Source organism: Struthio camelus, chromosome 6, assembly GCF_040807025.1.
Source record: "Struthio camelus isolate bStrCam1 chromosome 6, bStrCam1.hap1, whole genome shotgun sequence".
NCBI classification, from domain to species: Eukaryota; Metazoa; Chordata; class Aves; order Struthioniformes; family Struthionidae; genus Struthio; species Struthio camelus.
Genome location: NC_090947.1, coordinates 9,283,604 through 9,308,771, shown reverse-complemented (window position 1 = coordinate 9,308,771; position 25,168 = coordinate 9,283,604). Strand labels below are relative to the sequence as shown.

Sequence of the window (25,168 nt, the reverse complement as noted above, 5' to 3'; positions counted from 1 at the left end):
GTCCTTGCTCTGACTAACCTACAGATTCTTCCTCAATTTGCTATGGCTTTCAGCATTTATATTACTTTAATTAATATTCTGTTTAAATTAAATGTTGATATTGGCTTATTGTGGATGACTACGTATTACATGGCTTCTCAGCATCTGAGCTTCTCTTCTTATCATCCTCTTGTGGTTTGGTTCAGGCCTTTCCGTATTACTAATGCAACTGAGTCAACTATGTCTAATGGAATTTCTAATAATTTTCACAGAGAACAATAATACAACTAAGCAGAAGAATTAGCAAAATCTGGCTTCCTCTGGAATTGTGTCCCTGCCCACACACAGTCAAAAACCCTCTTCTCCTCAGTTTCCATCATAAATGCACCAACCAAACACCCTCAATTTCTTCTGCTCTCTTAGAGTCCCCCCCATTTCAAAGAAGATGTAATTAGCGACCTCGTGGCACATGTCTTTCTGTCTTGAAGACAATAATGTGGGGCTTCTGTACTCCACGCAGCCACTTTTTTTGCAAAGTGTGTGGGAACGTCTTACTTCTGAGACCTGTTTTACATGGCCAATTTGGCTGAAGCTGGCCCGTAGGTTTGGGAGCTCTTAAGGAGAGGCCGAGAGACAGACTCTTAGTCCTTGTTTCCGTAGGAAAAGAGGATAAAAATACAACATGATCATAGCCCAAATCTTCACATCTATGGATCTGGATATTTGGATGCCTTTTATCCTCCATGCCTGGTGATTTTGTTGAGGAGTTAGTGTGTACACTCCAGCATATAGTATATTCCCCAGTCATTACATTGTACCATCATCCATGGAACACGATAGAAATATTTTAGGAGAATAGTTTATTTATCAAGTTGATTATGAAGGCCAAGAACTGCATTTAACCTAGAGAACAATTCCCTTCTTTAAACTGCTTGGAAACTTTCGGGGGCACTGTCTGAGTCCCTCCCTACTGTTCCCTGTCTTCTGAATTGGCACGTGTTGCCAGTGGCGCCTGCTGCCCAAGGAGTAGATGGCTTGGCTTTCTGTCGGGCTGTCAGCGTAGATCTTCTCAGCAGCCAGGGATTTGTTGCTGAATGAAAGAAGTCTTTCTCGGGCATCTTTCAAGTGAATGGTCTCCACAGAATTCTCAGCCTAAGTTACTGTGAGAAACTGGGTAAAAAGGTTCTAGAAATCAAGGTCCAGTCTCAAGCATGTTACAATTCATGAGGTCAGATCGAGCATTGCTAAGGGCAAAAGAGATTTTATTGTGGACTTCAGTGAGTGCAGGATTAAGCCTATTGCCACTTAGCTGCTATGGTGACAGAAACCTTAGAAATTTCAGAGGCGTTGCTGACATGCTGGACTAATTTCAACCTTAAATGTGGTCTGTACAGCAAGTTTAACATTACCTTTTAAATACAGTCAACAGTCTTTTCTACTAAAAATACATTAAACAATATATGTATTTATCTCTCTCTCTCTCTCTCTCTCTCTCTCTCTCTCTCTTTTTTTTTTACATCTTGGAGGTATGTTATGATTTTGCAAATTCTCTTCCTTTCCATATCACTTAAAAAAGACTCCTCAACAAAGAGGATGATTTTCCTTTAAGCAGCTTCTGTTTCCACTCTTGTGTTTGGAAAATGCTGCTATTCTTTAGTGAAGAGCCCTCTGAGACACTCAGGCTTTCTGTGAGGTCAGAACTCCTCACTGGCTTGCTGCAGTCTATTCTTGGCACATCATCATATTAATGTTCCTGATGGGTTTCTCTAAAGCTTCCGTGTGTCTTGAAGCTGAGGAGGAAATGGAGTCAGTAATTTCACGAAGCACTGTAGCACCATGTCAACATTTGTTTTCATCCTTTAAGACCTGCTGCACCTTGTAGAGAATTCTGAGGTCTCTGTCAAAAAAAAAAAGTGCCCTTTAAGCAGTGTGTATTTCACTGGAGTGCCCGTTGAAGATACTTGCAAGTGCTTATCGTGGTTTTTCTCTGTAATAGCAAAATGAGAAATCCACACTACATTACTGAAAATACTAGGTAATAGTTTAAAAAAAAAAAAGTGATAGACAAAAAATATTGATTATCTCTAGAATGCTATAGGTTTTTAAAGTAGACCTGTGCTTAGAAACAGTTTCTATTCCTTTGAAGCTATTTTTCATTGCAAAGTTCTGTGGCTCAGTTTGTATGGTAAAGTCTAGCGAGTAAGTCACCGGACTGAGACTCAACAGATCTGGGTCCATTCTGTGTTCTACTCCTCATCTTGTTAGGTGCCCTTGTGCAAGTTGTTTGTCTTTCCCCTCAGTTCCCATGTGTTTTGCTGACTAGTTTCTCTCGCTATTAAAAGTGAGACTTGCAATAGCCATGTGTTGACCTGTCTCAAAGTGGCACCAGCTGAGGTATATAAAAGATAATATTTTTGCTGTTCAAGAACATTAAACTCTAGAAAAGTTCTGCAGCAGGTGTCATTGTACTTGATTCTACAGGTAGGTGAAATAGTCTCTGTCCCTGAAAGTTTACAGTCTGGGAAAGTGCCATTTTAGGCTATTTGGAGAGTATACGGCTTATTCTTTCAAACGTGGCCATTTTTGCCTCAACACAGTGCACCTGAGAGGACCTTCACCTGGCAGAGCACAGGAGAATAGCATAGCTGGAACAGTGGGACTGGCCAGCCTGCCTAATTTGGGTGTTCCTGAGCATGGAGTAGAGGCAGGGTGAGAGCAAGCTTTGTCTCAGCGCTTAACTTAAGCAACAGAACTCAGCTGGAGTTTCTAGTTTTCCCTAGAAGACAGTCAAAAGAGCTCAATCTTCTGCCAGTATAAAGAAAGCATAAAATAGATATGGCATCAGGTTCCTGGTGACCTGAACAAAACCAAGTGTACATTGCACACCCATGTTACAGCTGGAGAAATGCTTCAGGACCCTCGTATCCATACAATTTAAAGAAAGAGACAGTTTCCGGAACTTGCTCTTTGCCAGTCCCTGGGGCGTGAGGGGCCCAAGATAAATAATTAATAGATAAAGCCAGTGGCTGTCAAGCCATTGTCCCTGGCTCCTTGAGAGTCCGTGGGATCCACAGAAGTAACTAAGAAAAGTAAGCCTACTGCTAAAGGTGTGTTTTTGCTAAACAAAAACTGTAATTTTTTTAATATATACACATATGCATATGTGTATAGATATATATAATACATACATATGTATGTATGTATGTCTTTCCTGTGCAGCACAAAATCACACACATTGGAAAAGGATAAAAACTGAAGCTACAAGTGCAACTCCACAGTTTGAGGAGGGACATGGAAGAGGAGAACTTGAGACTTTAATGACTCAACTAGACAATCACCCAGAAACATACCCCAGAGAGCAATCCTAGGAGACAGTCTTTCATTGGCCTTTTTTGTCATTTCTGACTTCTTTGATTCTGCACATTTCCATGTCCTTTAAATAGAACAAGGCTCTTATCAATCTCTTGATCTGTTCTCCTGGCACACACAACGACAGTCCTCTGTGCAGATGGAGCCAGGGGAGTTTTACTGCCTTTTTTTCTTAAACATGTTCAAACTGCATTTGGATTCGCTGCTTTTCCACCCCCATCATTCTGCTACCTTTTCGCATTTCTTTGCTGCTTGTATTTCATGGCTCTTCTCTCCCTTCTAAGATATATGCTTTATTTTATAACGTTTCTCATGCACTAAAACAAGTGCTAAGTCAAGCAGTTACCGGAGCTGGAGGATCTAACCTTCTTCCAATCAGCACAGCCGTCATGTAATAGCCATCATGTTAACTTTAAGTATAGATTATTATTATTGAGCTTGTATTATCTTGGCTGTTTGCCCAGCATGTCCTTGATAACTCAGGGTCACAAAAATGAGTAATACTCTGTTCCTACTCAATAAGACACAGGATCAGCATGATTAAAATGGCCTTAGCATTCAAGAATCCTTTACATTTGGCACTCCAAATTAAATTAAAAAATGGTTTAGATTGCTTTCCATGAATAATTGCTATTAACCCTTATTCCCCTTCTTGCCCCTTCCCAAGACTATTATTGATTCCCGGTTGCTCAGATGCTAAGAATATCCTTGGGTAATGTTTTAGGGATTTAAGGCACTAACAAGAGTTTATCAAATTAATGGGATTTTGCAGGTAGCAGGCAAAAGACAATTGGATAGATTTCTCCATGCACAAGTAGTTTGATACCTGCCTCTGAGATGGGAGCAATGCCAAGTAATGCAGTTCGTTTGCTGCACTCTTGTGCAATGATTATTCCCACAGAATTATATTCTTCTGTTGTGGGAGGGTTTGGTACCTCTGAGAATGACCCTTTTATAGTCATTCCTAGTGAACTGACACAGAATTAGCTTTCCCAGATTTCTACCTCTAGGTAATGATCCCTTTAAGTGTGTTCAAAATCACGCCCTGATTGGTTCAGGTCAATGTCACAGGTAATTGGTGAAGCAGACAACAGCAAATCTGGAGACAGCTCCAATATCACATGTTTGGCCGCAGGGGACACTGCTTGTCCCAAGCAAGATCTATTTTTCAAGCAGAAGCTGAAGTATGAAACCTCTCAAAGCCGAACAAAAAACCCTTTCGTTTGTTTCTCACTAAGGTAGATGTGGAAAAACAATGCAAAATGCAAACCTAAGGGCTATGCAGAAATAGTGACTGAAGAAAGAAGGGACAATTTGGAGTAAGGCTATGTGGTCTTTCTCATAGATCCACGTGTCCCTGTTTTGTGTTTAGAGGGTAGGAACACAGACATTAAAGATAGAATTGCTTTTTTATGGGTTAGAGGATGGCATTGGATAGGGGGTCCCTGTTACACTCTGCTAGGCCGATACTGACCTACCCTGGCACTAGTAGTAAAGCACCATAAAAGCCTATACTGCTGTCTAAGAGTGGAAACTTCTGTTACGTGACTCTGGCAAATAGACATTTACACCTAATTACCACAACGTGTGCTGCCTAGAGTTGTGTTCCTTGCTGCCTGGTTATGGTTGTGCTCAGTATCTCCCTCATTAGTTCTAGCCCTTCTTTCACCCTTTGCCTCACTAATCATAGCTGAGTAACGTCCATCTTCAATCCTTTTTCTCCTCAACCTTCTCCCAGGTAAAGCAGGATGGGTATTTGAGAACAGGAAGAGCTTGCATTTGCAAAACAAGCTCTTGTCTTTTTTAGACACTCAAGCAGAAGAAACTAAAGCTAGGAAAAGTGACTAAGAATCATCTGTGACCTACCTGTTTCCTCTTTCCCACTGGTAAAGCCGGCATTATTTACATCTTCCTCAGCACAATAAATTCCCGTCATCTTCCCTAATGTTATCCCTCATCTAGGGATTTTTCCATTACGGTCAGTATTACGCAACCCTGATAGCTCTCCCAAGATCACATTGCCTTCATTTGAGTTATTCCCCCACAGCAGAGGGCAGTTGTGATGGGATGTATCTTGAGGTCATTACACCAAGGAGAATTAAAAGGTGTGAGCATGACACTGCATTTGCTTGCCAGAGGCTGCCTTGTGAACAGCACAATCGTACTGTTTGCCAACTTGCAGAAGAAAAGCTGGTTTTACGGATGCCTACCATGCACATAAACAGACACCGTGAGATTTGGCAGACAGACGCGGGAGATGACAGGTTTTTATCAAATTATTTGTTTATATTTTATACCAATAAGGATCATCCAGATTTGTTGGAAGAAGGATCCAGGAAATATTAAATGCACCTTAGATAAGATTTTCATTAAAAGTTCCTGAATCTGATAGTTCTAAGGCACAATCACATCCTGTCTTTCTTTTGTCTTTGTCATTGGTCCCCTCTCAGCTTAATGGCAGTGAAAATGAAGCAGCCTTGGCTAGCCATTTATGTAGAAGGAAATCAGGAGCACAGCATGTCCTGTCAAAGCAATAGGCTCTGTTCTGCATTTTGTATACAGTATAATTGGACACCCCACCTTGTGAGGAAAATTCATGCCTGGATGAAGCCAAATGCAAACACAGGGAATGAGACAAAAGCTTTCTAGGACCATGAAAACCTTCAGGATGTAGGCTGAGGGAACCCAAGACTGGTTCAGGACACTTTGATTTCCATTCGGAGCTTTTATACGCAGTTTAAGGTGTTCACATTTGTGAGTTTCATTTGGACTCGGTCTCTGTTTTTCACTTGCCATAGAACCTGCACAAAAGAATAATGTCTGAGTGGAGGTTTGGAGCACAAGCAATTTATCAGGAAATAGCAACTTGCATCCCAAATACTTTCTCAGAAAGGTCAACTGACAGAGATGTTTTCCACACTCCCCTCAAAACTGTAATTTTTTGATCTTCTCTCATATGATGCTCCAAGAAATGAGGTTGCACTTTGTATTATTCATTTAATACTATAGTTCCCTGGTGACATCTTCACGTTCCTTAATGAGGGCAGCGTTGCTAACTTGTTAGGAGCCTGAGGACTCTCTCAAATTAACATTGCATGGAGAGGAAATTAACAGAGAGAGGAGCTCCTTGCATAAAATGGAACAAGATGACTTGATGGCCCTTTCTTCAGTCTTTATTTCTGTATTAAAGAGGAAATGTTACCAAGGATAATATAGCACACTGTTACTCAAAACTGGGGTGCCCTTGTTTTTATTCAATAACCTGAATGACCAAAAGTAATTAATCCTTTGCAATACTAATTATGTAAGTTGAGCAAGCATGATTTGGGTGCTTAACTGTGAGGAAGAAAGGGCAGGCACATGTGTCTTAGGGTAAAATTATTGGGGAGCAACATCAATGAACAAAAAATCTTTTAGTGGGGTGTGTTTACCTGTGAGTAAATCAGGAGTCACGTTATTGTCTGAGTAGGATAATGCTGTGCTTTTATTAACAAGAAAGAAGTTAGAACATGGCTTTTTCCATACCTCATCATAAAGCGATCCCTGGCAAGAGTCAAAGAGAAAGCAACAAAGGAATACAGGAGAGACAAAGCCAGGCAATGGAATCATAAAGTAAGGGGAGTTTCAGTAGAGACATTCATAGCGTGTTTTCCTTTAAAATTTTCCTCTGCAAAATGTGGTTGACGAAATACACCCTCTATGCAGTCATTTGTGAGACATACATAACACTGTTCTACAAGCCCAAAAGATACACAAAGAAGTAAGAAAAATGTGTGTGTGTGTGTGAACGTAGACCTCTTGTAACGTTCATGAAGACCAGTTCCGCTGCAGCCTTTTGGGGGCTTTTTTGAGGACTGTAGCTTGCTCATGCAAAAACAGTTCCTCAAATGGGCTGTAAGTGGTCATTGCAGGAAGTTTGTTCTGGGGAGTAAGGGATTGCTTCCACACAACCTTCATTTGTGGTTTTACCATGCAAAGCAGCTGAGTCATTGCTGACAGATACCAGGAGCTATAAACCCAAGGACGATCGCTGTGCTGACAGCAGCAGACGTTCTCCTAAATAATGATTGTTGCCAAATATTTTCTTTCTTTCTGGCAAAGTCTTCCTCTTCCCTTTTACAATTCTTAAATGCTAGAAATGCTGGAGGCAAAAACTCCCCTCATATGACTCCTTGCCTAGGTGCCATGCACAGGGGCCTTATCCCTCACCTGCTGGTGGTTATTCCAAAAAATGGAGGTAACAAACAACTGAGCCAGTCCACAGAAACCTGCTAATTAAACTTGGGGCACACCTGGTTGCATCTTGTAGCTGCAAATGATTTTAATCAAAATATACCCAAGGTCAGCAAAACCAGACTCCCCTCCTCTTCCTAGCTGTAGACACCCAGACTGCTCACTGTCTCTGAATCCTGTAAGAGGTCCTGACTGGCAGAGTTTCTGTAGGGGTGCAGTCGTGGGCAAGTTTTGCAAAGTGCTTGGGTGGCAGCCCCTGGGGTCAGCTTTGGCAAGGTGAGCGTGTGTGGACGTCACACCTTAACAGGCGCTGCCATCTGCTGCTGGTGGACCCCCTGGCTGCACCAGGAGCTTCGCCACCTCTTGCCAGCAAAAGGCTGCGACTTGCTCATGGTCAGACCCCACTTGCTTTAAGCCAGATCTCAACGATGGGCCAGATGGGCCTCTCCTGTCTCTTACGCTTCCGAAGACACACCGTACAAATGAAATTTAAAGGCTTACAAGTTGCATCTTAAACCAAACATAAGTTTGGGGAGTGATGCTCCTGTGGGGAGAAGTGCTAATTAGTGACACCTTCTGCTACCGAGCCCAGCGACAGACGGGCTTACTGTAAATGAGTGGTTGGTCTGGAAGGGCTATGCTCTGGGGAACCTGCAGGAGACGGACAGATTTAGCTACAGCAATTGGTAATAATCTGTGGAGAACAAACACAGAGCTAAGATTTGGCAATAGACAGTACAGAGAAAATGACGGTAAGACATGCTTTAGAAAAATGGTTACAAGTTTTTTTTTTTCTTTCTTTCTTTTTTTTTTTTAAACTGTGCCATGGTAAAATGATGCACAGCCTTCTCTCAGCAGCACTGGAAGGGAATTGGACAAAAGAACTTTTCCAGGTTCTGCCACTGACTCTCTTAAGCTCTTAGTCTAGTCTCTGAGTCTCTCTCTATGTCATAACTTGGAGATAATAACATTTTGGTCCTCTCTGTGATCTTTATCTTTGTGTTTTCTGGCAAAAGCTTTTGGTCTGCATTTGTTCATTACTAGCCTTCAAGCAGTCGGGGGGGGGGGGGGGAAGCGTTCTCTTCCCCAAAGCTGGAAATACTTCACTGAAAATCTCTGGTCAGAATGCTTTCAATTTTCAAGTGGAAACGTGAAATTTGCTAAGGGAAAACAGATAGGTAGTTTATACACAATCTTTTTCCTCTTTTTTTCTAGAAACTTCATTTTCTATCATAAGGAAATAAATCCATCCTATTATTTGTAACAGCCAAGCATGGTGGACATATTTCAGGATGTGGGAGTCCTGGATTCAAAAGCAGCCAGAATACAGATTTGAAATAAGTCTTCTCTATTCTAGTGAATGTCCTGCACCCTCTGCCGTTGGCTGTAACAACACAAAGCTCTTTCCTTGGCGCTTCCTGTCGAACAGCTCAGGCGGTTCCTTACTCAGTGGCTGGCTGCGGCTGCCATCGTTCCTGTCTTCCAGCTCGCTGCTGAGCTTTGAAAGGGATACCAGGCAGATCGCTGGAGGCTGCAAACCCTTCCCAGCGATGGAGAGCTGCTGAACCAGGCCCCAGGCTTTCTGCAGATTTAACCCCAATGGATTAAGGTGGAAACTCCACTATGTGGTTTGTAAGAAAGGCACTCCTGTGTAAATAGACTTTCTATAATTACCATCTTTAATGAAATTACTTAAGAGTCAAACTTCAGGAGCATATTTGTAGCCATCAGGCACACAGTTTTGCAGGGAAATTGCTGCAGATTGAGAATGCAAAGACATCACTCTCTGGTCTGCTCTGTGAGATCGGAATGACACCTCATCCACATGTTTCTCTCCCCTTTCCCTCTTGTATCTGTGAAGCATCCAGGCAGCCTCGATATTCACTTATTTAAGTGCATTTAAATGGCAAGGTCACACCTCTTGTCCATCCCCACATACCCCCACCAGGTCAGCTCTTCAGCTTGTTTCTGGCCGCTCTTGATGGTTAGTTTCCACCAAGTTTGAGGCTTTTTATTTTCTGGTAAATCCCCATGTGCCAGTTTTGGGCAGGAAGATGAATGTCAAGGAAGCTGTCCAATTTTCTGGAGTGGGAACTGGGGACATTAAAGTCTAAAACAAGCAAGACCCAGGTGTCAGTGCGGTCAGGCAGTGGGGAGAATTGTGCTGGAGCAGGACTGCTGCTGGCAGAAGTGTTGCATAGGGCCAGGTGAGCACCTGAAAACATGCTGAAGAACCAGGGAGTAATGTTGCTTTCTCTGCATGCGTGTTGAAGCTGACTTCTCACAGAGCCAGCAAGAAAAGCTTGGGAAACTGCCACAATGCTTCATCCTTTCCTTCTTCCCTGATGCCTTGTGTATTCTGCATTTTTTTTCAGCCTTTATTGAAATAATTGACGCTTAGTTCATGTGCTAGTGTAATTTTGTCTTTCCAAAGGGACCTTTGCATGGGAATATTTTTCTGGATTCTCTAAGAAGTGTTTAAAAGACAGTCCATGTAACTACAGCGCTCAGGCAAAGGCTCAGGCCCAGGCTACCAGAGGTCAGCCTCACACCTCCACTTGGGAAATACTTCTGATCAACATAGTCTATGATAGCTGTCACAGCCAACATCGTCTCTTCACGTGTAGGCTGGATCTGGTCTGCGGGTAGAACAAATCCATGAGTTCCCTTGTCTCGCAGCTCAAATGTGTAGGAGAAAGGGATGCCTATCATGTGAGCCCAGTCCCGCGAGGAGCCTGAGTTACTGTCTGAGAATTTAAAAATAGAGGGGAGATAAATTTATTAGGCACTGTTCTTTGAAAATACTTCTTGCTGTAGTAAATGCAAGATTGTCCCAGAATCCCTGAACTAAGCATCGTATGTCACTGACAGAGAGAGCAGAATTTCTAGGTGCTGTGATTCTTAATTGTACTAAAAGTCTTCCACTCCACAGAATTTCCTCAGTGAAACGATTCTCTGTAAGATGGTATTGTACAATAGCAGGAGACGAGTTCCAGGGATTGTGTGCTTTTTAGCATTTTGCCATGATTACCGTTGGGTACAAGATGGATTGGCCATTTGTTTATTTTCTCATACTTCACTTCCTACGCTGACACTGTTTGGAAGTTCTTTGTGTGTTTGTTTTTTAGCAAAATTTTGTTCAAAGTTGAAAAAATTCTGGCCACTCTCTGTATCACTGCTCTTCTGCCTCATGGATCTTTTTTCTTACCCGTTCAATATAAGTACAAACCCTGGCTAAATAGACACAGTCATAGGCATGGACATGTTACCTTATACTTGCACTGCGCTCGCTGTTCATGCAGTGACTTGTGGGACTCTGGGACTGGCACAGACAGACATTGGGAATATGCAAAACCACATGGGTACTGAAACCAACTGCCTACTATTATGAGTGACTAGCATGACTTATTGCTTCCTGGGAGAAGGTTGTTTTTACCAGGCAGTCTCCATGGCCCTCTGGTCCTCCACCTTAAGACTGTCAGCAAATATCAGCTGTGATGGTACTTTCCTGATGTAGCAATCTAGTTTGCTAGGAACGAGGCTGAAACCAGCATATTTCACACAGAACTGCAAGCAGCTGCCGTGTGATAATGTCTGATGGAGCAACTATAGACCTGATTGGGATTTTAATTTTTGCTTGACTCCAGTGAAGACAAATAGGAGTTTTGCTGCTGATTTCAGCAGGGCCAGGATGATCTGTCACCAGTCTTGTTCTGTCCCTTGTGATATATCTGTGAGGAGATCATGTAAGAACTAGCTTCTGATCAATGCTTCCTTCCTGCAGTCAGTTTTATAACGTACAGTGTTATCTTGTATTCAAATGCCTGCTACTTAGATGTTGCACTGAAGCAGCCCATTAAATATTACTCAAAGAGGAAACTCGGCGAAGCAGCGCTTACTGATACCTATGACACAAGAATGACTCTCCTTTGGAAAAACAGCAATCAAAGGGAAAAATAAATAAAGTTACATAAAATTAAAGAGGTTGCTCCTACTTGATAATTGGTCCCATACTTCCCCGTCAGGGCAGTAGCTGCTTTCTCTGCAACTTGCATCTGTAAGTTCAAAATAGGAACAGCATTTTCATTAGTACCGGTAAATTTGGCAACTATTTTGAGTAGGCCAAAACTTTCTTTTCTTTCAGCTTTGAGTTTACATGTGGTTGGCTTCAAGTTTTAATATTATTAATTCAGGACTTTACAGAAACCCATTACAAACATTTGGGCATTTTTTTCTTCCTTCCTCTTTTTTTTTTTTTTTAATGCAAGTTACCTTACAATTCAAAAATGACTCTGCTATTAGGTAGAGAAGGTATTTGTTTTGTTGTAGAGGGCTGTATTTCAGAGAATTAGGGTCTATGTTCTGTAGCATACTGGTCTCCAGGGAGCAGAGAGAACTACAGCAGAGTGATTGATCTCTTATGCTTGTTCCGTTACCATAGGTTCTGTGACTCACAGTCTTTAGAAACTGAGCCATAGACAGATTAAATAACTTCCCCAGCATCTCATATGAAGGCTGAACCCAAGTTTGTCATACTCTTGACTAGTGCTCCAGGCGCAGCAAGGTTCACAAGTACACATTTTAATAAACTCGATTTAAAACATTCGGAAGCTGAGGAGGAGAAGTAACCAAAAGCAGGTGCCGCCTTTGCTCCCATTCTCCTCATGGACATCTTTGGAACACCCCTTCTGGCCACAACTGCGACAACTCTGTGTGTATAATATACCTGCATCCCAAAGTGCGAACACATGTTGCATGCAACAATTGATTGCAAGGACAACTTGATGCTTTTCTCTACTCCTCTTGCACTGCAGTAACCCTATCTGTAATAATCCATTTTTCCTATTTTAAAATGAAGGATTAGGATTAACTTCTGAGGCAAACAGGCTTTGCAAATACTGCCCATAAAACAGACAGCCAAGCAAGATGAGGTGACTACAGCCCTACATTAGGGAAATGAGCATGCTAAAGCTTGGGGGACCTGCCTCAAAGGAGGCTTTCTTTGAAGAAAAGTTGCTTGCTACTTCTTTTCCTTGGTACTTCACTTTTCCGCCATACAAACACTAAGTCAATGTCCCAAGAGCTTCTATTTACAGGGAATGAAAGTAGCATTAAACGGAAGCCAAGAGCTCTGATATATTATTATATAGACATGAGAGGAGTTGTAAACCCAGAGAATATATTTAAGATATACGGAGCAAATGCAGACATTAAACTCTGCACGGGATGGTTCCAACTCTCCTGGCTAAGGAGGGGAGAGGAGCCAATGTCAGTTCATAACCTGTCCTCCCTGTGAGGGCAACGTCAGGACTGACAGTGACTCCGGGTGCCAAGTCCCTGGATAAGCCCCGTTCTTCTGAGGGACAGGCAAGAGGGCAAATAGAGTTGTGCCACAGGCTACTAGCAGGCCTGTTCTCTACCAGTAGGGAAGGGGAGTGTTTTGCCCCACCAGTTCTTTGTTGTTACTTGGAGGTTTGGTCGTTGGACCCATATGGTGTGAGGATGTACTGTCCATAGGAGTGAATTGTTAAATAGCACAAAATGTCCTCCTCCTTCCTCTCGATAAACTGAGCCACAGCTCTTGTCTCAGGCTCCGATTCTGGTCCAGATCCGCAGAAGATGTCACTGCTGCAATTATAAGAAACACCAATACCTGGAGAGGAATACAAAACGTGAATGAAAGGAGAGAAATACATAAACCCCAATTCAGGGGGAACGGGGAAGTTTACCTTAGAGCGTTAGGGCATGTATGTACGTGGGCAGGGAGACTAGTCAGCTCAGAGGGACTTTAACGCTTTTCACTGTTGGTAGCAACTAAAATTTGCTACAAGATTGAAATATTTAACACGTTTTCAAGCTGGCTGCAACAAAAGCACTCTGTCGCCACCACAGTGCACCACCTGCCCGGGAACTTCTGGAGACTCCTTGAAATTCACAGCAAACACAAATACTGGCTGTTAAGTGACCAGCTCTTAACATTGCTGCCATATAGCTGATGCTTGCTTCTGCAGTGACTTAGAGGGATGCTTACACAAGCAGCAGTCTTCTGTTCACAAAAATAAATGCTAGCTGAAAGCCAGTGACTTAAAATTTCTACAAACCAAGTTTTTATTTTTACATAAGTCTTGATGACACCAAAATGAGTATTCCTTTCTTAAAGGAGATCATGATCATTTTATTGCAAAGACTAGTTGTTGTTCTTGGTTTGTATTTATGTAGCAGATCTGAAGTACTCGGAACTTACTGCCCCAGGAGGAATTGAAGTTCCGGTTCAGATCTGTTCCATAGCTGGTGCCATTCATATATGGAGAACGGTTTTTCCTCCCACAAACGTTCCTAAACAGAAATACCTTCAGTTACATAACAACAATCAATGTGTAAAGGTTCCTCTGTTTCAGTCCTCTGCATTCTGAATAGCTCTTGCATTGTAGGGGACTCTGAGTGCAAGGGGGACAAAGCTTAGTGACAGAACACCTCATTATCTGCTACAGCCAGGCTGATATCTTCCACAAGCCTGCACACACCTTGAAACGGGCCTCCTGAGCTTCAGAAAAAAACATCCTATTTCCTTAGTACTCTACTGTTTCCATGCAGCGTTGCACTCCTGGGAAAGTCTTGGCACTGTGAGAGATACCCTCTGTGTCCAGGAGAGATTATAGTCAAACACATGTTCGTTTCAGATTTGAGATGAATGCTTTTTTGTCAGCTAATCTTGCCCCTGCTCCTTGGTTTCCTGCTGTACTAGAACTCACTGCACTGCCTGTGCGAGCGTCTTGGCTGAATTGCAGTGCGTGGCGTGCTGCAAACCTGCTGGGTAGCGAGCTGGGATCCACATGGCAGGAGGCCCAGTTTGTTGGGCCACGCTAAGGTCCTGCATTAAAACATGTGTCTGCTAGGCTCAGGAGTGCAGAACCCTAATGGGAACTGCTGAAGACTGACACTTGGCATTATCCTTCATATCAGAAAGGAAGATTATCTGGGAGGGCACACTTATTTCAAAGCCAGATAGTCCAGTAATCGACCAACTCTCCTCCTACCCCTCCTCCTAAAGGTGGGTCCCGTCAGCTAACTCAGAGCCCTTGTGAAGCACAGCTGACTCCTCAAGGTATGCTTAACTCTGTCATCCAGTACCAAAAGCGGTGGATCCTGTAGCTTTGTCCTTATTTCTTCCCAAGGCTCGTGGCATTTGCTAGGAGTTTTTAGCTCTGTCATCTCAAATGACTGCTGATTTACCAGAAGAAACAAAACCCCCCCACCATGAGAGAGTTTGTGTGAGTAATGATTCGGCCACTGTTTTCTGTTTAACTGTAATTACTGTGACTATACCCAAAATTAACAGAAACATGCTGTGCACATTCAGCCTTCAGTCCAGTCCCTGGATTTTCACTACTTACTTTTTCCCAGGAATAGATATAACCATCAACACTGAGGACTGGCAAGATGTACAGGTCCAGATTCTGAAGAAATCTGCTTATCTTTGGGTGAGTTTTGTAATTTTGTAGAATCTGAAAAGAAAAAAGGCGAAGGACTGAACAGAGAATCTAGTGGTAATCACTGGCAAGAACCAGTTTAGAACTGTCATCAAAAAATCACTCACTCCTCAATATTACTGTGGTATCCAAGATGTGCCTGATCCCAGGTACATTGAGATATCTGCCTTCCACTGTTTACAAAGTGACAATATATCCAATTGTAGTGCACTTCATATTAGTACAATCTTGCAGGGATGAAAGCTTCATGGTTACCATAGGCACTGTAGGCCAGAAACTTTCAGTGCAGGAGGAACATTGCTATACTGTATTTTAGGGTCCTTTTCTCCCAGGGAGGACTGTGGCTTTTAATGCAGAGAAGCTTGATCCAAAAGCCACTGTGGCAAATGGAGAGATTGCCATCAAGTTCTGTGGCCTTAGAGTCTGTTCAGATGGAGGACACAACGTGCTAGCAAATATCATCATGTATCTCATCTCAAATTGTGGTTTGATCTTATGTCTCCACAATTATCTGTGCTATGTATTAATTTTGAAAGTCACGTTTTTACAGAAAAAGCATAATACTTGGTACCAAGGTACAGAAGAGAACTGAACTACCGAAAGTGATCTGTGTTTTTTATTATTTAACTGGATAAGTGAAGACTCACTTCTTTCACAAACCACTGGCAGAAGGCTGGAGAGATCCATTCTCTGGCATGAATCCCACAGTTCATCCAAATGATCTTTTTGGTTGTATTTGGTGGTTGACTGATCTGAGAGACTGCAGAAATGATGGTATGGAAAACTGTTATGTTACAATAAAATAGCTCAGCCTATTACAGGAAGAAAAAGATGTTCCTTGATATACTGCTGAGCCATCTGAGATAATTATTATTACAGACTTCGTTATGACAGGCTTTCCTTCCTAATAACCCAATCTCTGTAGTATCTCAGGGCAAGAATCTTAAAGTCTCTGTTGAACAAGAGTGTCAATAAAACGGTTTCTTCCTCATTTATATTAGTCATTCAGAGGACTGACTGTTCTTATTTTGAGATTCTTTTTTTAGAAGGGGAAGCACGAAAAGGCAAGGAATCTAATTTTTCTCGGTGATAGGAACAGATTAAACAATAACTAACTTAATGATTAAGACTCTTGTTTTTACCAGGGCTTCCAATAAAAAATGTTGTGGAATAGTCATACTAGAAAAGTTGTCTACTGTGAAGAATAATAACAACAAAACAAAACCAAACCCCTCACACACAGCTGTCACCAAACTAGTTTTAGCTTGATTTGTATTTTGAAATTGCATTTAAATCAAATTTGTGGTTTTCACCACAAAAGAGCAATGGCATGAATATGGTGATAGTGTATGTGAAAGGTGGCAAATCTAACAGCACTGTAGAGGAGTAGACCCATCTCCTGTTATTTCGGTGACTTGGGATGGGCACTGTCTTAGGAAAAATCTGAATCCTGTCTTCCCTCATGTGCTATTTGGTAAAGATACCCTTTATTTATTTTAGTAAAGTTCTTCTCTTACCTGCAGATAATAGATAGCTCGATTCTCTCTCGTCCTTCCCAGGTAGCGCTGAGTCACCAGCTCACTGTTGCTCTCCTTTACTTGAGTCATCCATTGATAAATCTGAAATAGTCACAGAAAATTCTTGGTGCTAAGGGGCAGTTTCCCTCTCTTTCCCACCTCCGTTTCCAGATGAAAGTGTTTTCTGTTGTGTAGACAAGCAATATTTTTCTGAGAGCGTCTATCAATCTGTGGTATCACTTAACATTGATGGAGGGCCTTTCACTTGCCTTTGAGCAAACAAATGATCATCTCTTACAGCACTGGATGCTAAAAGATAACATCACTGCAATACAGCACTGAGTCTCTATTCTGGATCTCATTTAATATGCCCATCCCATTGGGAATTTTTCTGTTGATTTCACCAGCCCTGGGACCACACCATCAAATCCACAAAACAGTGTTACAGTCTCTTCCATGTCAGTATTGATTTTCCACATTGGAGTTCATCAGCAGTCGTACACAAAATATATGAGGATTGACACCTCTCTCCCTCGTTATCACGTGGCTAGAAGAAAGAATCCAGTGCTGAGCCTTTTTCCAGGCTTACCCGCTGGTCTGTGAAACACGGCACCAAGAAGTCCTCACTCCCCATCCACATTATTCTCTTTGAAAGTGTCAAAAATTGTCCTTAAATTACTTCCTCCTCCTGGTCTACCAGTGCTCATCTCTGCTTCCTCCCTGGGATGCCAGAGACAGCAATGGTCATTGTACTTCATAATCAGCTCGGCATCAAAAATACTGGGGCTTGAATGAAAAATAATACTAAAGATAAGATAATGATGAAAGCATGATAAGGTAGAAAAGTAGCAAACCAATCAACTGAAATTCAGAATATTGCTTGCAAAATAATATGGCTACTTCACACAGAGCATTTAGGTTTTCATCAGGGAGGAAAATGAGGTTTGATCAAAATCAATGGCAAATTCACAGTCAATTCAACTGGGCCAAGATTCTGGTAAAGAGTAAGGACCAGTCCTTCAGAAAAAACCCTTGAAGGTAGAAGGAGCTCCACTGACTTCAGCAGAGCTTTCTGCAAAAACGCAGTGGCTTCCTATGGTGTTTATAAAATAGCAGCAACAGAGAAAGTGAACACGCGTGGGTTCCTCTTTACCTCTTCCATTGGATGATAGTGGGTATAGATGTAGCCTTCTGGCACCTGCTTGTGGCTGCTCCCCTCCCTTGGCACGCTCTGATCCACAAGTGCCTGCACATCATGTATAAGGACTCTGAGGAGAGGGGAAGAGGGGAGATAGAAAAGAAAACACCCAGCTATTATGGTGGATACACTGCTTACATCAGTAAATCAAAGGATTTATCCCCTTCTGTTGTGGCCTGCCCCACGTATCTTGCTTGTCCATCTACTAGACACAGCAAATTCATCAACATACTTTCACAATACTGAGTTGTTAATTGGATTTTAATAACAATTAAAGTAACAATTTAATCACTTTTTTTTTTTTAAGTAACAATTTTCAACCCCCAAAAAATCAAGATTTTTGTGTCCTTCACCAATTCTACTGCTGGGCAAAACTCTAAAATTCCACCTTTTAGAGGAAGGGGGGGAAAAATGAAAATTTTAAGATTATTGTTTCATTATATTTCATGAAGAAATTTTCAATTTGCAAAGACTTCACAAAGGTATGTATTGCAATTTGCAAAAAAAATCAGAACCAAAAAGCTATTTTCTTTAAAAAAAACTCTTCTTGATTTTTAGCTACAAATTAACTCAAAAGGCATAGTATGGGCCTAATTCCATGATCAAGGGAGTCAGTAAAACATTTGCCTTGGCTCCAGAGGACTTTGGATCGTGCGCTGTGCTTTCTTACTGGACACAGCCCCTTGTAACACTGTTATAAATCTGTGCTCATTGTAATTACATGCGATAAGACAACTGCAAAGGCAGCTTAAACATTGTTGGTTTTGAACACTGTAAGTGCTAATAGGCTGTTCTGCTGACACTAGCACTGATTGGCATTTCTGGAAGCTGCGCGTATAACTTTTAAGAGTGGTTACAGCTGAGTTTCACTTTGAGCTTTGATGTTTATTCAAATCTGAGCTTCAAACTAAAATTTAGGCAGTGCAAATTCCCATGAACTCAAACCGCACACGCAAAAAGCCTTATCAGAGCTCTGGAGAACTGAAATCGTAGAGTTTGACACAGCCGGAATATTGATGTCCTGATTATAATTTGTCATTTATGTCTCTGTCATTACACACCTAACTGTCATTTTACCTTCCTTGCATGTCAACTACCTTCTAAAAGATGACTCCTGCTTTGAATCTGTTAAAAAAATTTAACTATAACATTGCTTTCCTCCTCTCTTCCACCTTCCTGCGGTACAAAGCCAAAATTTCAGCTTCACTTTGAAATAAGCCACCTCTCTTTTGCAGCTCCTACACAATGTGGACACAGTTCTGGTACCAGTCCAAGAAAAAATCCCAAGCTTCTAATTTCAATGTAGACTTAAAATTTCCACTAGAATCAATTGAAACCATTAGAACATGAAAAGCCTCGATATAAATAAGAGACTAAATATCTTGTGGAATGCGGTCTAAGTCCTGAATATCTAAACCCGATGCTAGATCGTTCGTACTGGCTTCCGCCTCATCTCTCCGCATTTCTAGTTGTCAGGGCATCACGTTCACTAAAAAGAATTTGTCAGGCAGGATGTCAAGATCAGCTTTAATTCTAAACAGCTTCAAAGTGGCCCAATCCTGCTTTAGCTTATCTTTGATTAGTAAATGTCACTGTATGTCCATAGGCCATTCTCATTAGCACTGGATGACTACAGAATGGTTTATAAGTCAGTTCTGCATGGGAGTCTGACTTGTGAGAAATAGATCTTTGCCCAGTTATTTAGTTTGGCTTTATGAACACTCTTTGTATCTGAAACTTCCACAGTGAATTAGATCTTCTGGTTGGAAGCAGATACATGGTGAGTGGCCAAGATGTGGACTGGATAGGCATGCAAAAGCATTGCGAAGCTTTCTGCAGCAAGTGGCCTGCACAGTGGGGGCCTCCTACTAGCCCCTCTGTGTCAGACTGGGCTGTCTCTCTTTGGCTCGATGGCAGCAGGAAATTCTTACCAGCTTGACCACAGCAGCGGGGTTGAGGACATTAGGGAAACTGCAGTTTTGAAGAAACTGTCTGGAAATTCACTTTGAAAGGGCTCTTTTCCAAACCAGAGGTAGCAACAAAAGACAGGGAGGGAGAAGGAGAGCAACAGAGGCTCTGCTGCTTTTCAGTGACATCGACCAAACCTTCAGGTTCTCCAAAATAGGGAGGACACTTTGTGCAAGTATTCCTACTTTCCAAGAGCAAAGCATGCTCCTTTAAGAGGTGGATGTATCAAGCTTGGTGTCCTGGCTTGACTAGAGAATTGAGTCATATGTCTCAGAGCCATCCTTTGCAACTGAGGAGGCAGCTGCAGGAAAAAAAGATAGATCAGACATCCCAGCTCCACATTCACAGCCCAGGCTCGCTGGAAGGTGAATAAACAGGGCATAGGGGAATGTGCCTTTGAAACTCAGAGTTGGACACAGCTCCTGTGCACTGGGCCAAGTGGAGTTGGAGCCACTTGGGAACAAAGGTTGAGTCCTATCGCTAGTATTTGCAGATTGCTCATTAGAAAGGGCTTATAGCCCTTTTGTGATAGCAAGGAAGATTGTTAGAGACAGACTTTCGTATCAGGAAATTAGAGGTCGTGTTCATAGGAGATCAGATGCTGATCTAAGCTGTCTTTCACCTCCTGCACCAGAGGGGCTGGGACCCTCATATGCAGGTCTTCTCCAGTCCAGATGTCTTCAGGCAGCAGGGGCTTCCACAGATCCAGCTGGGCAGAGGAGAAGAAAGAAATGCAAAAATCAAGCTCTGTTTACAGAATGAAAAAATATATTCAAGATAGAGTAGCTGCAGATCAATACATGGAAGAAGCGTTTCTTCAAATTTTCCCCTAACTATTCCCCAGCCATCTGTTCATAGAGCATGCAGCACAGGCTTAGTGTTTCCATGGACTCAGGCGCCACTGAAAGGGAGCAGTGCCTTCACAGAGCCATGCAAGGAAACTAACTTCTCTTTATAAACCCTAAATTAAGAAAAAAAAAAAAAGTAAAGCTTTCCCAAGCTAACTTTTATCTTTGTTTCTGTCCAAAGTTACATATAAAACTATTTTGCAGACCAAGACACCTCTCTGGTTTTTATGCGCACATGGTTATTCTTACTTACCAGCAAAGTGCTGCAAAGATGCTGAAGGTGCTGGACTTGCTGAAGTGTTTTTGGCACAATATGCAAAACCTGATCCCTAGAAATTCAGTGGAGAAATAAGATCAGTTTAATATCTGCTAAAGTCTCCATGATTTCCATAAGTCAAGAGGCGGTACTTTGTTATGCGGAAGGAAGACAGAGCATGTAACTGAGTGCTGCTTGAACAAAAGCATGGCTGAATGATGAATTCCTGGAATGCTTTAGCTACATGTAGGACTAAGTGATATGGGTTTTCTGTTGCTAGGACTTTAGGTTAGCTCTGCTTACTTGCCAGTAGCTGACCTTTATCCATCAAACCAGCTTCACTGAATCCAACAGCTTGCATGAGCCCTGGTGTATGTGCTTCTGTGTTTGCAGGACTGGGGCCAAAACATGATCATTGGTAGTACATAATGAACTATTTACTTCATCAGATATCACTTTTTTCTCCCTTCTGTTCAGGAATTATTTCAGATAGGATTCATGTTTTGTTGATCTGCTTCAGCACGCAAAAAAGTTAGATAGCCGTGGTATATAAACATTGCTAAGAGAGTGAGATGCTCGCAAACTGCTTGCCATGAGAATAACCAATTTATTCAACAAACAGTGAATACAGCGGCCTGCAAAGTTGCATATTCTTACTCTCTTAGCAGTAAAGAAAAATTTCTGGTACGGGGTGTATGATAACTTTATATTTTTTTAAAAAGACACCTAGATTCAGTGTCTGAGTATATGTTTTAATTAGTTACCATGAAACTATCATTTTCTGCAGGCTTAATGTGAAAAAAACTATTGCAAGTTTACAGAGAACAAACTAAAATGGTGAGAAATGCAGAAAAAGCAAATCCGTAACTTCTACTTTGGAAAAAACCCTTCACAATTCTTTTTCTATTTTTTTTTTAGTGTTCATCAAGATCACCTTTCCAGGCCTGGTAGAAAGTGTGACCTTTCCAATGAAAGGGTTTCATAATAAGGAGCAGATTTTGATGACTACATTACATTACTCAAAGGTGAGATGGCAGTTGTCCACTACTGATGTGATAAAATGAAGAACCTGAGAAACGTTTTTATTTGTTAGTAACCAGTAACTACTGCTTCACAGTCTCCTTCAGTGACTTCAGTGGGCTTTGGAACCATTACAGGGCATGTACAAACACAAAGAACATTTTACATTTAAAGATTCTGTAACAGAAACTCTTACTGCAAAAGCCTTGCCTGGTGGATCATTATGGTCATCAATATAATACGCTCTCATCATCTGAACTGCAACTGCTACTACCGTTTGTGATTCCGTACACAAATGTACAATTATCGGCTTAATATACATGGAAATAGAATTCACTGTTCATTCACATTATCAGCTGAAAAATAGGGGATTTTTTTTAACATCCCTCTCTTTAACATACCACCTTTGCTGATAGACCAGCACAGAACTTAATAGTTAAAATGGGCTATGTACTATTGGTTCGGGAGATGCTGTAAGTATATAGCACCCTTATCTATGGGGCAAAATGATTACATTTGCATTGCTAACAATTCGGTACAACAGCCATGATGTCTTTGCAATAGAACCTCATAGATGCAGGATAAACATCTTGCTAGGAGAATAAACATCTCAGCTGCAGTTCATAGTTTATTCTCTCTAAATGCCTGGGCTTGCTTTGCTCTTTGTCTATCAGGAAGGGAAACAATATCCTGTAATATCTTTCTATCCTCATTGACATTATGTCTTAATTACAGCAAATGAAAGAAATGCCAGACAGTCAGATTGCTGCCAGATGGCCAGCTCTTATTTACTGATAAACCTTTTACAATAGCCAGTGTGGAGACAGATCATTTTTAATGGTACACTAAGATTAGAAAGCACACACTCGTTTATGATTATGGGCTAGGATTCTCAGTGCAGAAGTGCAAAGTCAGCCCATGTGACCATGTAAGGACAACAATTTTGTAATACTACAGTTAAGCTTTCTTACCAAATTGAAGGACTGTTCTCAGCACAAGCTGCATTTCTTTGGATGCTCATAGCCTCTGATCTTTAATTTAGATTGTTGCACAGAGTAAATGACAATAAAAATGTTAGTCCTGATGGCCTTTACCGGTTGCTTCATCTTTGTGCAAGTGCTGCCAACTCCAAATCACACTTACCATGCTATTAAGGGTGCTTTCAAATCCTATGCAGGTGTCAGGTTCAGTTCTGGACAGCAATTAGAAACCAAGATAAACACTGCATTACTAAAGGTTCATTGAATTCTATCCAGTGAAATCAACAGGCTCTGAGTGAGTCCATGATACAAATCTAAAGATTATCCAAGGAAAATTGGATATTTTAGAGGAAGAAGTGGTAACCGTATGCGCTCTGCCAGGAGAGATGTAGGACAGGTAGACTAGGAAGGAACTTATTGCAGTAAGTGTTGCTTCATTTTTCTCCCCTTTTTAAAACTAAATCCATGGGATACAGTTACTCTAGAAACACTTAGCACTGGGCTACCTTTTCTATTTATTTTAGAAAATTCCGTTTATAAAGTTATATGTGGATAGTCAGCCTTCTCACTACATTTCTGCCCCTCCTGCAAATCCTAACTGCTGTAAATGCACAGAATGACATATCATTTCTTGTAAAGGTGAGGGGGAATGGGACAAAATAGGTAAACAGCACAAGTTGATAACACTCAGTTTCTTAAGAAACAGAACAGAGAATGAAGAATACAGCAAAACTAGCCAACTCATGCTTTTTCAAAATCACTTGTCAGAAATAAAAACATGATAATCTCATTCCCTGAAAACCTTTGCCTGAAGATTGTCTGGATCAATTTCATTAGCATATTTTTAGGTTTTGCAGTTTTTATTCCCCAGACTTTATCAGTTATTTTTACCTCTGGGGTTTTTTGCTTCCTGCCCATATTTCTTCTCTATGTCTTTTTGTTGTTGTTACAGATTTCCAACCGGGATTCAGTGTCTGCGCTGCTTTTGACACCATTATTTTCACACAACCTCTTTTATTAATGGATCTACCTTTGTTCAGTCATTTTTACCTTCAATGTATTCAGAAAAGGCATTTTATTCCCAGAGGATCTAATTTCAAAAGTTCCTTATGAAAGAGGCTAAGCTAAATGATTTTCCGCTAATGGAATTAGAGCACCCTTAGGTGCATTTGAGGGGCATTCTGTGTCTCCTACGACTGCAGTCATGTCTTTATTGGCTTGTATTGATTCACTCTTCTTCATTTCTCATCATTATGTTTTCTTTCCAAATCTTATAAAGCGTACAGCTTAGTAACCCTTTCTCTAGGTTTTCGTTTCAGAATTGTTATTATTATTCTTTTACACAGTGTGTGGGAATGTCACCGCATGCACAGTTCTTCACAATACCTGGTTCACACTCACCCGTCATGTTGCAATTTCAAGCTGAGTGTTCCAGGAACTTGGATCCCTAGGGAAAAGATGATTCCAAGAAGAAGTTGCATGTTTGTGCGGAGAACCCAATCCCAACAGTGCAGGACTAAAAGGGATGAGGATAGATTGAAATATCCATCAGATCTGTACTCAACACTTGATTTGTGCAAATATAATATATAACCAGACTTACTATGGAAGGAAACCTGCCCTTGTTGAATCTTAACTTCTCTTGACACTTTGAAATACAGTTCCACTTTGAAATATAGTTCCACTTTTTCTTAATTCTCCAAGCTCTCTATTCTCTGCCCCTAAACACACACACAATACATATCACAGCATCACAGAAAGATTGAGGTTGGAAGGGATCTCTGGAGATCATCTAGTCCAACCCCTCGAATCAGTGCTCCTGCCTATACTGAAAGTAGCTCTAAGGATGTGTGATATTGCAAGAAAAGAGGAGGAAAAAATCAAAAAACTCCAAACTTACCAACATTAAAGAATATTAACATTTGTGATTTCTTGTGCACTCGTCTGCAGTAAAAAGGCTGATGCTTCTTTCAGTATTAAGTAGTGGAGATGCGCTGCCGTCCCATTTAACGTAGTGGATTTTTTTCAGAATATGGATGTAACCCAGAGGCTGTAGAAGACAGAAATAAATAAACAGTTATCAGCTCCCATTTGTATGTTCGAAAGGCTTTTCTGATTCCTAAACTTTATTTAAATGAAGGCTCTCTTGATTTCTGGGTGTTTGAAATAATAATGTATTTGTTTCACTCTGCTCAGTAGGAAGTTTCCTCATGTTCAGACAGAACTTCATGCGTTTCAGTTTGTGCCTGTTGCCTCTTGTCCTATCACTGGGCACCCCTAGGAGAGTCTGTCCCCATCCTCTTGGCACCC

The 25,168-nt window shown here is 41.4% G+C and overlaps 2 protein-coding genes across 6 annotated transcripts in view; one reads left to right on the top strand and one right to left on the bottom strand.

Annotated features, from left to right (window-relative positions):
* KLF7 (KLF transcription factor 7) overlaps positions 1-25,168 on the top strand; it is a 119,399-nt gene that overhangs the window by 88,507 nt on the left and 5,724 nt on the right. For all 5 annotated transcript variants that reach the window (XR_011141818.1, XR_011141815.1, XR_011141813.1 and 2 more), the window contains one exon: positions 21,777-21,883. The gene's annotated coding sequence lies outside the window, so the exon portion shown is untranslated. The remainder of the gene's footprint in view (positions 1-21,776; positions 21,884-25,168) is intronic.
* On the bottom strand, positions 10,060-24,898 carry CPO (carboxypeptidase O). The gene is given in 14 exon segments (XM_068949557.1): positions 10,060-10,328; positions 11,552-11,636; positions 13,031-13,063; positions 13,065-13,234; positions 13,826-13,904; positions 13,906-13,917; positions 14,976-15,086; positions 15,719-15,823; positions 16,589-16,690; positions 17,742-17,859; positions 20,342-20,463; positions 20,856-20,931; positions 24,260-24,374; positions 24,759-24,898. Coding segments are annotated over 14 exon segments (1,419 nt in total). The 5' UTR covers positions 24,781-24,898.